Source organism: Octopus sinensis, linkage group LG24 (genome assembly GCF_006345805.1).
Source record: "Octopus sinensis linkage group LG24, ASM634580v1, whole genome shotgun sequence".
Classification (NCBI taxonomy): Eukaryota; Metazoa; Mollusca; class Cephalopoda; order Octopoda; family Octopodidae; genus Octopus; species Octopus sinensis.
In genome coordinates, this window is record NC_043020.1 from 16,663,036 (window position 1) to 16,675,259 (window position 12,224).

The 12,224-nt window shown below is 34.6% G+C and overlaps 1 protein-coding gene across 1 annotated transcript in view; it reads left to right on the top strand.

Annotated features, from left to right (window-relative positions):
- LOC115224093 (syntaxin-binding protein 5) overlaps positions 1–12,224 on the top strand; it is a 370,435-nt gene that overhangs the window by 131,195 nt on the left and 227,016 nt on the right. Inside the window, exon 6 of the mRNA XM_036513088.1 lies at positions 8,156–8,239. Within this exon, the coding sequence (XP_036368981.1) occupies positions 8,156–8,239 (84 nt within the window). The remainder of the gene's footprint in view (positions 1–8,155; positions 8,240–12,224) is intronic.

Below are 12,224 nucleotides of genomic sequence, written 5' to 3' on the forward strand. Positions count from 1 at the left end.
AAAAAAAACCCATAAATAACCTGTTCCAAGACATCAAGTTCTTTGTTCAGTTGAAATTACTGAGGGGTTTTATTTATATAATTGTTATTATTTATTTATTTATTTTTTTAGTCAAACAGAAGGATCCTTATTGTTGATGTTTGATAACATCCAACATATCAACTTGTAAAATAAGAACATTCTGAAATCAATATCTTAAAATATTTCCAACAATACTGTAACATATGTTACATTTCTGATCATAAATATTGACTGTGAGATTATTTATAGAATACGAAGACAATCCTACATGATTTGATTAACAATTAAGACTTCAGTGTTTACTTCAAGTAATTCAATCTCAATAATTAATTTTTCTAATACATCTCTCTCCATATAAGAAAATATGACAACTAATCTTAGTGCTTACGCTTGATATCAAGTCAAATCCAATATCATAACTAACACCATTAGTTTCCTCCTTCTTTGGGACCTCGTATGTCCATCCCTCTCCAGATCTGACCAAAGTGATTTCCTCTAAAATGAGATAAAGAGAAAATATATTAGCAATCACCTCCACAGTACTGGACTGGTAGTTTGAACTTGAAAGGATGAAAGACAAAATTAATTTGGCAGGATTCAAACTCGGAGCACAAAGAACCAGAAAAAATATATACTGCAAGGTGCAGATGTAGCTTATGTTTATTTCCCAACCATGTGGTCTTGAGTTTAGTCCCACTACATGGCACCTTGGGTGAGTGGGTTTGGTAGATGGAAGCTGAAAGAAGCCCATTGTATATATATATATATATATATATATATATATATGTATGTGTATGTGTGTATCCTTGCCTTGAGATAGTGTGATGGCTATAAATGAGCATCACTGTAATGCATGCCATGAAAAACATGCCCAGCCAAGGGGAGATGTAACCCTTCATGGAAACTGGTAAGAGTTGGGGGATGGAAGAGCATTGAACTATAGAAAATCTGCCTCAACAAATCCATCTAAGCCATGCAAGCATGGAAAAGTGGACGTTAAAACAGTGGTGGTGGTGATGGTTGTGGTGGTGGTGGTGGTGATGATGAGTATGAATGTATTCTCTAATGTATCCAGGCATGACTGTGTGGTAACAATTGTACTTCCCAACCACATGGTTCCAGATTCAGTCCCACTGCATGACACCTTTGTCTAGTGTCTTCTACTACAGCCTCGGGTCAACCAAAGCTTTGTAAGTGGATTTGGTTGGCAGAAACTGAAAGAAACCCATATATATATGTATATATGTATATATATATATATATATATATATATATATATATATATATACACATTTATGTGTGGTGTGTTTATGTCTCCATAACTTAGCAGCTTGGCAAAAGAGGTCAATAGAATAAGTACTACGTTTACAAAGAATAAGTCCTGGAGTCGATTTCTTCAACTAAAAAAACCCTTTAAAGCAGTGTTCTAGCAAGGCCGCAGTCAAATGACTGAAACGAGTAAAAGAATAAAAGAACAATGTTCAAACAAACTCATCACTATCAGTATATTGTTTTCTTCTTTCTGGCAACACTGTTAGTACACCAGGCAAAATACTTTGCCGCATTTAGTTCATCTTTACATTCTAGGTTCAAATTCCACTGAGGTTGACTTTACCTTTCATTTGATAAAATAAGTACCAGTTGAGTACTGGGGTTGATGTAATCAACTTACCCCACTCTCCAGAAATTGCTGGCCTTGTGCCAAAATTTGAAGCCAATATATTGACTTCTTCATGTCTTGCTTTGAAATTTAAGTTCAAATAAGTATGAATTGGAGATAGACTTCTGTTGTGACATGAGAGCTACTGATTTATGTGTCTAAGCGTGTCAAATATCATAAAATTGCATCTTAGTGCCTACTAGATATTTCTGAGAAGTCTTTAGGTGTGAAACTGGCAATCAAATTTTGAGCCAGCCAATAATAATGAGTGACTAGAGACAGAGAGCTGTAGAAGTTTCTAGGTTTTTGTTTCCAAACAATATTTCGCTGTAAAAAAATTTTGTTCAGAAACAATGTGTTAAAACATATATTGCTCTGCTTTGGTGTTATATTAAAAGTGGTCGGCGGAAAAATTGCTGATATATAATAAAAGAGATTAATAGAGGAAACTTATGAACGTAATAACACTTAAATGTAATATTTCTGTCTAATTTTGGATCAAAGCTAGTAATTTTGAAAGGAGCAGGGAGTCAATTACATCCCCTCTAGTGCTCAACTGGTAAATATTTTATTGATTTGTGGCTTAGTGGTTAACCCTCAGAACTCCAGTGGCCACTGTTCCAGCCACCAACCACATATATAAATAGCCCAGCAGCTTCTATTCCGGATGCCACATTGTACTGTTTACAAATATATCACTTAACCCTTTCGTTACCAACCCGGCTGAAACCGGCTCTGGCTCTGTAGTACAAATGTCTTGTTTCCATAAGTTTTGAATTAAAGTCTTCCACCAAACCTTAGTCACAATTTATGTTCCTAACACTAGCAGAATGATAAATTTATTTTACTAAATTCTTTGTTATATTTACAGAGATGTACTTGCATAGCAAGTGATTTGATCTGAGTTCGTGTGCTGAAACGAAAACAATTGTAGCATGGAAGGCGTTTGTAAGCCATTTAAGGAACACACAAAAGCCGTTCGATTCACTTCAACATTTAAGTTTAATTTGTCAAAATATTTTCGTCACTTTAAGACCGCGACCTGTTCACTGACAAAAATCCTTAAAGCGACGAAAATATTTTGACAAATTAAACTTAAATGTTGAAGTGAATCAAACAGCTTTTGTGTGTTTCTTAAATGGCTTACAAACACCTTCCACGCTGCAATTGTTTTTGTTATATTTAAAGTAATTGAAAGAAACACAGAGCATCTCAAAATAAATACAGTAACAATAGGGTTAACAACCCCTCGGCCAATTAGCGACATTGTTGCTTTTGGTTATTGGTCTGTGCGTACACTATCAAAGGGTGTACTTCCTGATGATTGAAGCTGGTCCCACTAGTTTTCTGTGAAAATGAGTCAAAGAAATTTGTCTATGAGTGATGTCTTGAACCAAGTGTTGTCATCTGATGAAGAGGCTATTGACAATTATGATCATGGCAATGATGCTAATTTTGAGAGTGAATCTGACAATGATTTAGACCCAGAAAGTGAAAGTGATGAGCTTGATGATTCTGTTGCTGTACAAAATGTACAGCCACTGGCAAATGTGCATGGTGCGGTGCCAGTTGGTCAACAAAAAAGGGAGCATGTTTGTAGCAGGAACGGCAGGCACACTTTACATGGTGGCTGGTGAGGTGGTAGACCCAATGTTCCACTCAGAGTAAGACCCAATACTCCTCCAGGATGGCAGAGAGACACTGTAGACTTTGCAGAGCACCAATTTATGCCAAATAGTTCTCCAGGGCCCAGGAACATGCCTGATACTATAAATATAGACAGCACTCTAAATGATTATTTTAGTTTATTCTGGAATGACGACTTATGGGATATTTTACTCAAGGAAACTAAGAATCAAGCTGAAAGTGTGTCTCGGGCAAAGCCAAATAATTTCTCGGCAAAAATTTTGCATGAGAAAAAACTTACATTGGAAGAACTGAAAGATTTTTTGGCCTTTGAGTGACCATAGAAATGCTGGTGCACAAGGCTCACTATGAACAGTACTGGCAGTCAAAGGATGCCTTACTAACACTGACCTCAGGGATTAATTATAGGACAAGTCTTGTACAGTTTATCGTTCCTATCAATGTTCTGATTGCCCTCGTTTGCACAGTGCAATAAAGACCAAATAGCATGAATTCTGTTGCAACTCATGACCTCTGGAAAACCTGATATTTCTCAATTTCTTTATATTTTCAATTCCTTTGGTATCCATTCTGTTAGCATATATTATTATTATTAAGACAGCAAGCTGGTAGAATCATTAGCATGCCAGGTGAAATGCTTAGCGGGATTTTGCCCATAGCTATGTTCTGAGTTCAAATTCCACTGAGGTCAACTTTGCCTTTCATCTTTTCGGGGGTCAATGAATTAAGTACCATTTATGCACTGGAGTCGATGTAATCGATTGATCCCCTCCCACCAAATTTCAGGCCTTGTGCCTTTAGTAGAAAGGATGATTGTTGTTGTTGTTGTCGTTGTCGCTGTCGTCATCACTGCCGTCATTGTTGTTGTTGTTGTTGTTGTTGTTGCTGCTGCTGCTGCTGCTGCTGCTGCAGCAGCAGCAGCAGCAGCAAGGCTGGCAGAATCTTTAGCAAACCGGACAAAACACTTAGCAGTATTTCATCTGTCTTTAAGTTCTGAATTCAAATTCCACAAGGTTGACTTTACTTTTCATCCTTTTGGGGTCAATGAAATAAGTACCAGTTTCACAGTGGGGTCGATGTAATCGACTAGCCCACTTCATCACAATTTCAGGCCTTGTACCTATAGTAGAAAGGTTTATTATCATTATTATTATTATTATTATTATGCAATGATGTCTTGTTATTCATTCGGTTTCATTGTGAACATTTTCTATGCTCTCAGTTCTTCTCTATTTTTTTCATTGTAATGCGATTATTTTCTTCCAGAATACTTTGTCAACTGACTGAGCAGGAAACCTTGACACTTCTCTCTCACTCACACACACACACACACACACACACACACACGCACACACACATGCAAGAGAGACAGGCTGCTCTGAGACACACAAAGACAGACAAAACAGATGCGGTTGATGATAGATATCTATATATTGTTTTAATCTGTTCAAATTGCATGGTGGATACCAAAGACACAATTGTTAATATATAATGCATGCACTACATAAATAAATCACAAGCATCGGCAATATTGATTTTTATTGTTGTTGTTGATAACGATGTTGTTGCTGGTAATGATGTTGGTGTGTGTTGTTGTTGAACAACATGGATTCCTATTCTTAATTTAACAGCACGCCGTATTAACTAGCGACCATCATAGCAGCCTCTCATTTTTTCCGTAGTAGTGATGATGATGGTGGGGTCGTTATGTATGTATGTATGAATGATGTTGTTGTTGTTGTTGTTGCACCAGTTACAAACTGTAATTGAACTCGTGTCTAACCACTCATTTCACAATTGATGGAACAAAAGATCAAATTCAACAAAACTCCGACATAAAAAGATCTAACTAAACATTGACATTGATTCAATAATTTCTAACATCAAGGCTATTTTCAGTTCGATTGGGGCTTGTTTATATTTTGTTTGCTTTTTGTTGGTTGTTTTTTTTTGTTTCGTTTTTCAATGAAATCAGGCTGTTTTGTTATATAACTGATTCCATATTGCTGGCTGGCCTCAGACAATATGCATTATTGTTAACCTCCCACTAATAACATCTCTCTGCTAATATATACTTCTCTGTCTCTCTTTCTGTATACGTGCATGCATGTGTGTATGTGCATGCATGTCTATACATGCATGTGTATGTGTGTATGTGCACATATATGTATGTTATATACATATATATATATGTATACATACATATATATACATATATATATGTATATATATGTATGTATATATATATATGTATATATATGTATGTATACATATATATAAATAGATAGATATATTATGTATGTGTGTGCATGTGTATTTATGTATGCATACATGCATACCTACTTATATATATATATATATATATATATATATATATATATATATATATTATATATATATATATAAACATGTGTATGTATACACACATATACAATATAATTACTGATTAAAATATCACAGAAAAATATTGATACATCAAATGAAATTTTGTTGGTCTCTTTTTTTTCTTTTATTATTTTTTGCATTCAGAAATAGAAAAATAAATAGTGAAAATTTAATTGTACAAACATTATTATTTTATCAAGTAATTGTGTGAGTTGGTGTGCTTGCATTAATCCCACATTTCATATGTTTATTTACACACGCACACATACACACACATGTAACACCTTTATAGTCAATACACACAACTCACACCAACCAACAAGGAATCCTCTATATCTCAGTAATTTTCAAACAGTATTTTGTTGCATCTGATGTGCCCTCAGCATATCTCGGGTTTTTAAAAATACAGTTTAGCCTTTTAGATACTGACCCACCTGAGACCACCCCTGCTTCTACGATATAGTCTTCCCTTTTTTAAATGATTCAGATGAAAGCTTTAGTTCAAATTAAATTTTAATTTTAAAGTGATTCAAATTAAAGCTTAATAATGACAAAGTTATTTGACTAAACTTGTCTTGATTTTTAAAAATCAATTGAAACAAAAGCAGTGTATTTCAATAGAAATATGGTAACAAAAGGGTTAAGGCTTAGGCACATCCATGTTAATGCTTAAATTTCTTGAAAAGAAAATGTATTCATATTGAGAGACTGATGGGAGAAGTACCAGGCATAAGAATAAAAAATAAATAAGTAAAATAAATAAGTGGGGTTAGGGTTAGTTCATTCGATGAAAAGTTTTTCAAGGCCATGCCCCATCAAGGCTGAAGTCAAACTGCTAAAACAAGTAAAAGATAAAAGATATATGTATAGGCGCAGGAGTGGCTGTGGGGTAAGTAGCTTGCTTACCAACCACATGGTTCCAGGTTCATTCCCACTGTGTGGCACCTTGGGCAAGTGTCTTCTACTGTAGCCTCAGGCCGACCAAAGTCTTGTGAGTGAATTTGGTAGATGGAAACTGAAAGAAGCCCATCATATATATATATATATATATATATATATATATATGCGTGTGTGTATATGTTTGTGTGTCTGTGTTTGTCCCCCCAACATCGCTTGACAACCGATGCTGGTGTGTTTACGTCTCCGTAACTTAGCGGTTCAGCAAAAGAGACCGATAGAATAAGTACTAGGCTTACAAAGAATAAGTCCTGGGGTTGATTTGTTCGACTAAAGGCGGTGCTCCAGCATGGCCGCAGTCACATGACTGAAACAAGTAAAAGAGTAAAGTAAAATAAATAAGTGGGGTTAGGGTCAATTCGTTCGCTGAAAAGTTTTTCAAGGTGATGCCCCGATAAGGCTGCAGTCAAATGGCTAAAACAAGTAAAAGATTAAAGATATATGCCTCAACAACATATATATATAAACAAACTTATATTTTGTTGTGTCTGGGGAGAGTCATTTTCTTTTTGTGCCTTATAATGTAACACACTCACCGGTAAAATTTCCACTTATTTCTTATATTTATTTTCTTAAAATTTTCATTGATGTTTTAGCACATCCATGTTGATGCTGACATCATAAGAATTTTATAAACATTCTAGAGAATGTGAAATAATTATTTTTTGGAATAATGCTTCTTGAAGCACATCACATACAGCTATAAAGAATAGCATGTATATATTGGATTACTGGATAGAAAACGTCAAAGGCCACTTGTGGGACTCAAAACCACATCTGTTATCACATCTACAAGAGCACAGGACGTCATGAAGTCCAGAAATTAAACCTTAAATGTTTATAGATTTTCATAGTCATAGAAGTAAGATATCTGTTGTTCAAATAAAGGGCTCACTTATATTTGTTTTCTAGAAATGTTGAATGTGTATTGCATTATACAGACAAGAAAGTAATATTTCAAATGCAGTATTGCCATGAAAACAGCAGGCAAATCAGGTATTATTATCCTTGCAGTCCCTTGACAGCTTTTTTCCATCTTGCAAGAGTTAGGTTACCCAATTTTTTTGCTGTTTTTACTTTGTTACTACCTTCAGAATATTAATTTCTTGTCTGTATATATGTATGTATTTGTGAGGTTGCATGTGTTTGCGTCTCCCCTTGACATCATGTAATGTTGTAAATGAATGTCATTTGTTTCTAATATCCTGTCCATGAGGAGATATTTCCTCACTTGAAAACAGATGAGGCTTGGCAATGGGGAAAGGCATCCAGTTGTAGATGTTCTGCTTCAGTAAACTCGATCCAACCTATGAAAGCATAGGAAAGTGAACATTAAAATGATGATGAATAACAGCCACACTAAAGCTTATTTTGTACTTGTCTCAGATATGAGGTGAACTGTTCCATTTATTCATTGTTGGTCTTGTGATTGAAACGAAAAATGTATGAAATAGTTTGATTAATTGAATTTATTTTATATTTCAGCTATTGATAGGTTTTGAATCGGGTATAGTGGTTGTGTGGGATTTAAAGAATAAAACAGCCGAATTAAGATTTTCTACCCCTGAAGTAAGTATTCTCTTTCTCTATATACCTTTTTCCATATGTAACTTAAGACAGTGCTCCAGCATGGCTGCAGTCAAATGACTGAAACAAGAAAAAGTAAAAGAAATATATATATATTTCAAAGATTTAATAAAATATACACATAATAATATATATACACACACATATTCAAGTATATAAGCATATCTGTTTATATGCATATATATATATATGTATGCATTTGTATGTGTGTACATGTGTAAATGTGTGTGTGTGTGTGTGGAAATTGTAGTTGTGGTCGTTGCCAGTGCTGCCTGACTGGTTCCCCATACCAATAGCATGTAAAAACCACCATCCAAACATGGCTGATGCCAGTTCCACCTGACTGGCTCCCATGCTGGTGGCACGTAAAAAGCACCCACTACACTCTCGGAGTGGTTGGTGTTAGGAAGGGCATCCAGCTGTAGAAACATTGCCAGATCAGATTAGAGCCTGGTGCAGCCTCTTGGCTTGCCAGTCCCCACTCAAACGGTCCAACCCATGCCAGCATGGAAAGCGGACGTTAAACAATGATGATTATGATTACTGATGCCATAAGAATTTTATAAACTTTCAAGAGAATGTGAAATAATTATTTTTTGGAATAATGCTTCTCGGAGCACATCACATACAGCTATAAAGAATAGCATGTATATATTGGGTTGCTGGATAGAAAAAGTCAAAGGCCACTCATGGGACTCAAAACCACATCTCTTGTCTAATCTACAAGTGCACAGCACATCATGAAGTCCAGAAATTAAACCTTACATGTTTTTAGATTTTCATAGTCATAGAATTAAGATATCAGTTGTTCAAATAAAGGGCTCACTGAATATAATATGAACATCAACAACACCATAGAATACAGCTGTCTATCAGAAATATCTCTCTCTTTCTCTCTCCTTCAGTGAAGTGATTCGTATAAGAAGCAGTGTATGATGTATGAGTCATTTCTATTGCATTATTTCAACAAAATGGTTGGTATAAGGGATGACATAAGATATAAGTTACTCAGGAGAAATATGTTGACTGATACAAGGAAAGGTTTCTAATTTTCATTTGTGATTGTGTTGTGAATTTTTTTGTTTTGTTTGACAATTTACTTTACATATGTCTAGAAAAAATAAATATCCTTGCGGCTATTTACCAGAGTATTTTGGAAGTAGGTTTATTGAATCTGTTGTTTAGAAGAAACATCCAAATTTTCTTTATGCCACGAGGCATTTTCTAACAAAACAATGAAACCAAGCCGGCGACGAGAACATCTTGTTACACTCAACATTCGAAAGATAATGATAAACTTATTGAACATTTTCAAGAACCATATAAGAGATTTAAAAACCATTCTAAAAAAAAAAAACTGCATCATTTAAGGCAAATCACGAAGATAGATAAACTGTAGCTTATCATATATCACAATTAATTGCAGAGAGCAGTAACAGCCATAATGTAGGTGGAACTTTGATAACACTTTCTATCAAAGTGTTTTCTCAACAGCTGTGCATTAAGTTCCAACTTCAGTTATAAAAACTCTAAGACTACACTTTGATGAAATGGGTTAATGTTGAAAATAAATTTATTAATGGTCTTCAAAACTCACCATTTTCTATGCTGTTGGACATTAATGCTTTATTGGTGAAAAATGCAGTGTTTTGATAAAAAAAATAGTGCACCGCACAAAGATGTGATATTTACTGTAAATTTTGTTACAGATACAGGGATATCTCCTGCTATGAAATCATATATAGCAATAATAATAATGATAATAATAATAATAATTTCAAACTATGATACAGGGCCAGCAATTTTGGGGTAGGGGTATGTCAATTACATCAATCCCAGTATTCAACTGGTACTTATTTTATCGATCCTGAAAGGGTGAAAGGCAAAGTTCACCTCGGTGGAATTTGAACTCAGAACACAAAGCCCGAAGAAATACAGCTAAGCATTTTGCTTGATGTGCTAATAATTCTACCAGCTCACTACCTTTGCAATAATAATAATAATAATAATATAATAATAATAATAATAGTAGTAGTAGTAGTAGTAGTAGTAATGGTTTCAAATTTTGCCATAAGAGCAGCCATTTTGGGGGAGGAGATGAATCGATTACATTGACCCCAATATCCAACTGATACTTATCTTATTGAGCCCAAAAGAATGAAAGGTAAAGTCAACTTTGGCAGAATTTGAACTCAGATTGGAGTGATGGGCAAAATACTGTTAAGCATTTCATCCAGCAAGCTAACAATTCTGCCAGCTCACTGCCTTAATAATAATAATAATAATCATTTCTACTATAGGCACAAGGCCTGAAATTTTAGGAGAAGATGCCAGTCAATTAGATCGACTCCAGTATGCAACTGGTACTTAATTTATCAAACCCAAAAGGATGAAAGGCAAAATTGACTTCAGCAGAATTTGAACTCAGAATGCAACGATGGGCAAAATATCGCTTAGCATTTCATCCATCATGCTAACAATTCTGCCAGCTTGCCAGCTTAATAATAATGAACCTTGAACAGTACTGTTGCATGAGTTAATGACAGCATTACCAGTAATGAGTCTTTGTTGCAGTTTTGTTTCTTATTTGAAGAAGGACATGTCATACATTTTTTGTATGGATTATATGGTCTGTAGGTAATACCTTGTCAGAAAACATTTGAGCACAAGTCTTCATAATTAACCCTTTAGTGTTTAATCCGGCCACATCCGGCCCAATATATTATACATGTTTTATATTCAAACTGGCGATATCCAGCCTCTCACACCTAACCTACAGTGACATTCTAAAAATAAACATTCACATCATTGAGACCTCAAAGCTATAAGATAATGCATGATTAATTCAAAACAATTTGTGTGAAAAAGTATTACATTTAACAGAATAATCTGAACACTAAAAGGTTAAACATAAAATTTGGATCTTGACTCTTTAGCAGCTATATCCTTGTATTCTACCTTGTTTTATGTTCAGTTTGGCAAGATCCAGCCTTTCACTCTTATCCTACAATGTCATTCCAAAAAATGAACAATCACACCATTGAAATCTTAAAACTATGAAATAATGTATGGTTAATTCAAAACATAGTGAATGAATAAGCATAAGATTTGACATAGTAATCTGAATGCTAAAGAGTTAAGAAGAAAGCAAGTACCAAAAATTGACAGAATATTTTGACAGGCACGCTTAGACAGTAATGAACAATTTACCAAGCTGCTATAACTCTCAGAAGTTTGTTGGCTCTCAAAGAGTGTATGTGTGACTTGTTTTATTGAATTATACGAGAGTATCATACTGTTTGTTGAAAGCGAAAATGACATTGATCTCTGCCAATATTGTTAAGAAAAAATAAAACACAAATTATATTTGGCAGTCATTTTTAAGAAATATAATTAAATTAATTTGCAGCTTCAATGAGCCAATATAACACTTATAATTGAAAAACGAAATGTTGCTTTCCTCATTTATTGAAGAACTTGATCTTTTCCATTGTAAACTTTTAAAGGGGCAATTTCGTTAGTCTAATGATATGTTATAAACATGTTATAATAGTAGAGAAAACTGCAAGATTCATTTATCAACTTAACCTGCTCAAGCTGTAATCCTCAGTTTGCTGGGAGTTTTAAACCTCACACTCAGCCTAATTTCCAGCTTAGTAGGAATTGGTAAACACCATGATTAAAATCTAGTCAGACTAAAAATAAGTTGACCTAAAAATAAAGTGACCATAGGCGTAGAAGTGGCTGTGTGGTAGGTAGCTTGCTTACCAACCACATGGTTCCGGATTCTGTGCCACTGCGCGGCACCTTGAACAAGTGTCTTCTACTATAGCCTCGGGCCAACCAAAGCCTTGTGAGTGGATTTGGTAGATGGAAACTGAAAGAAACTTGTCATATATATGTATATATATATATATATATATATATATATATATATATATGTGTGTGTGTGTGTGTATACGTTTAT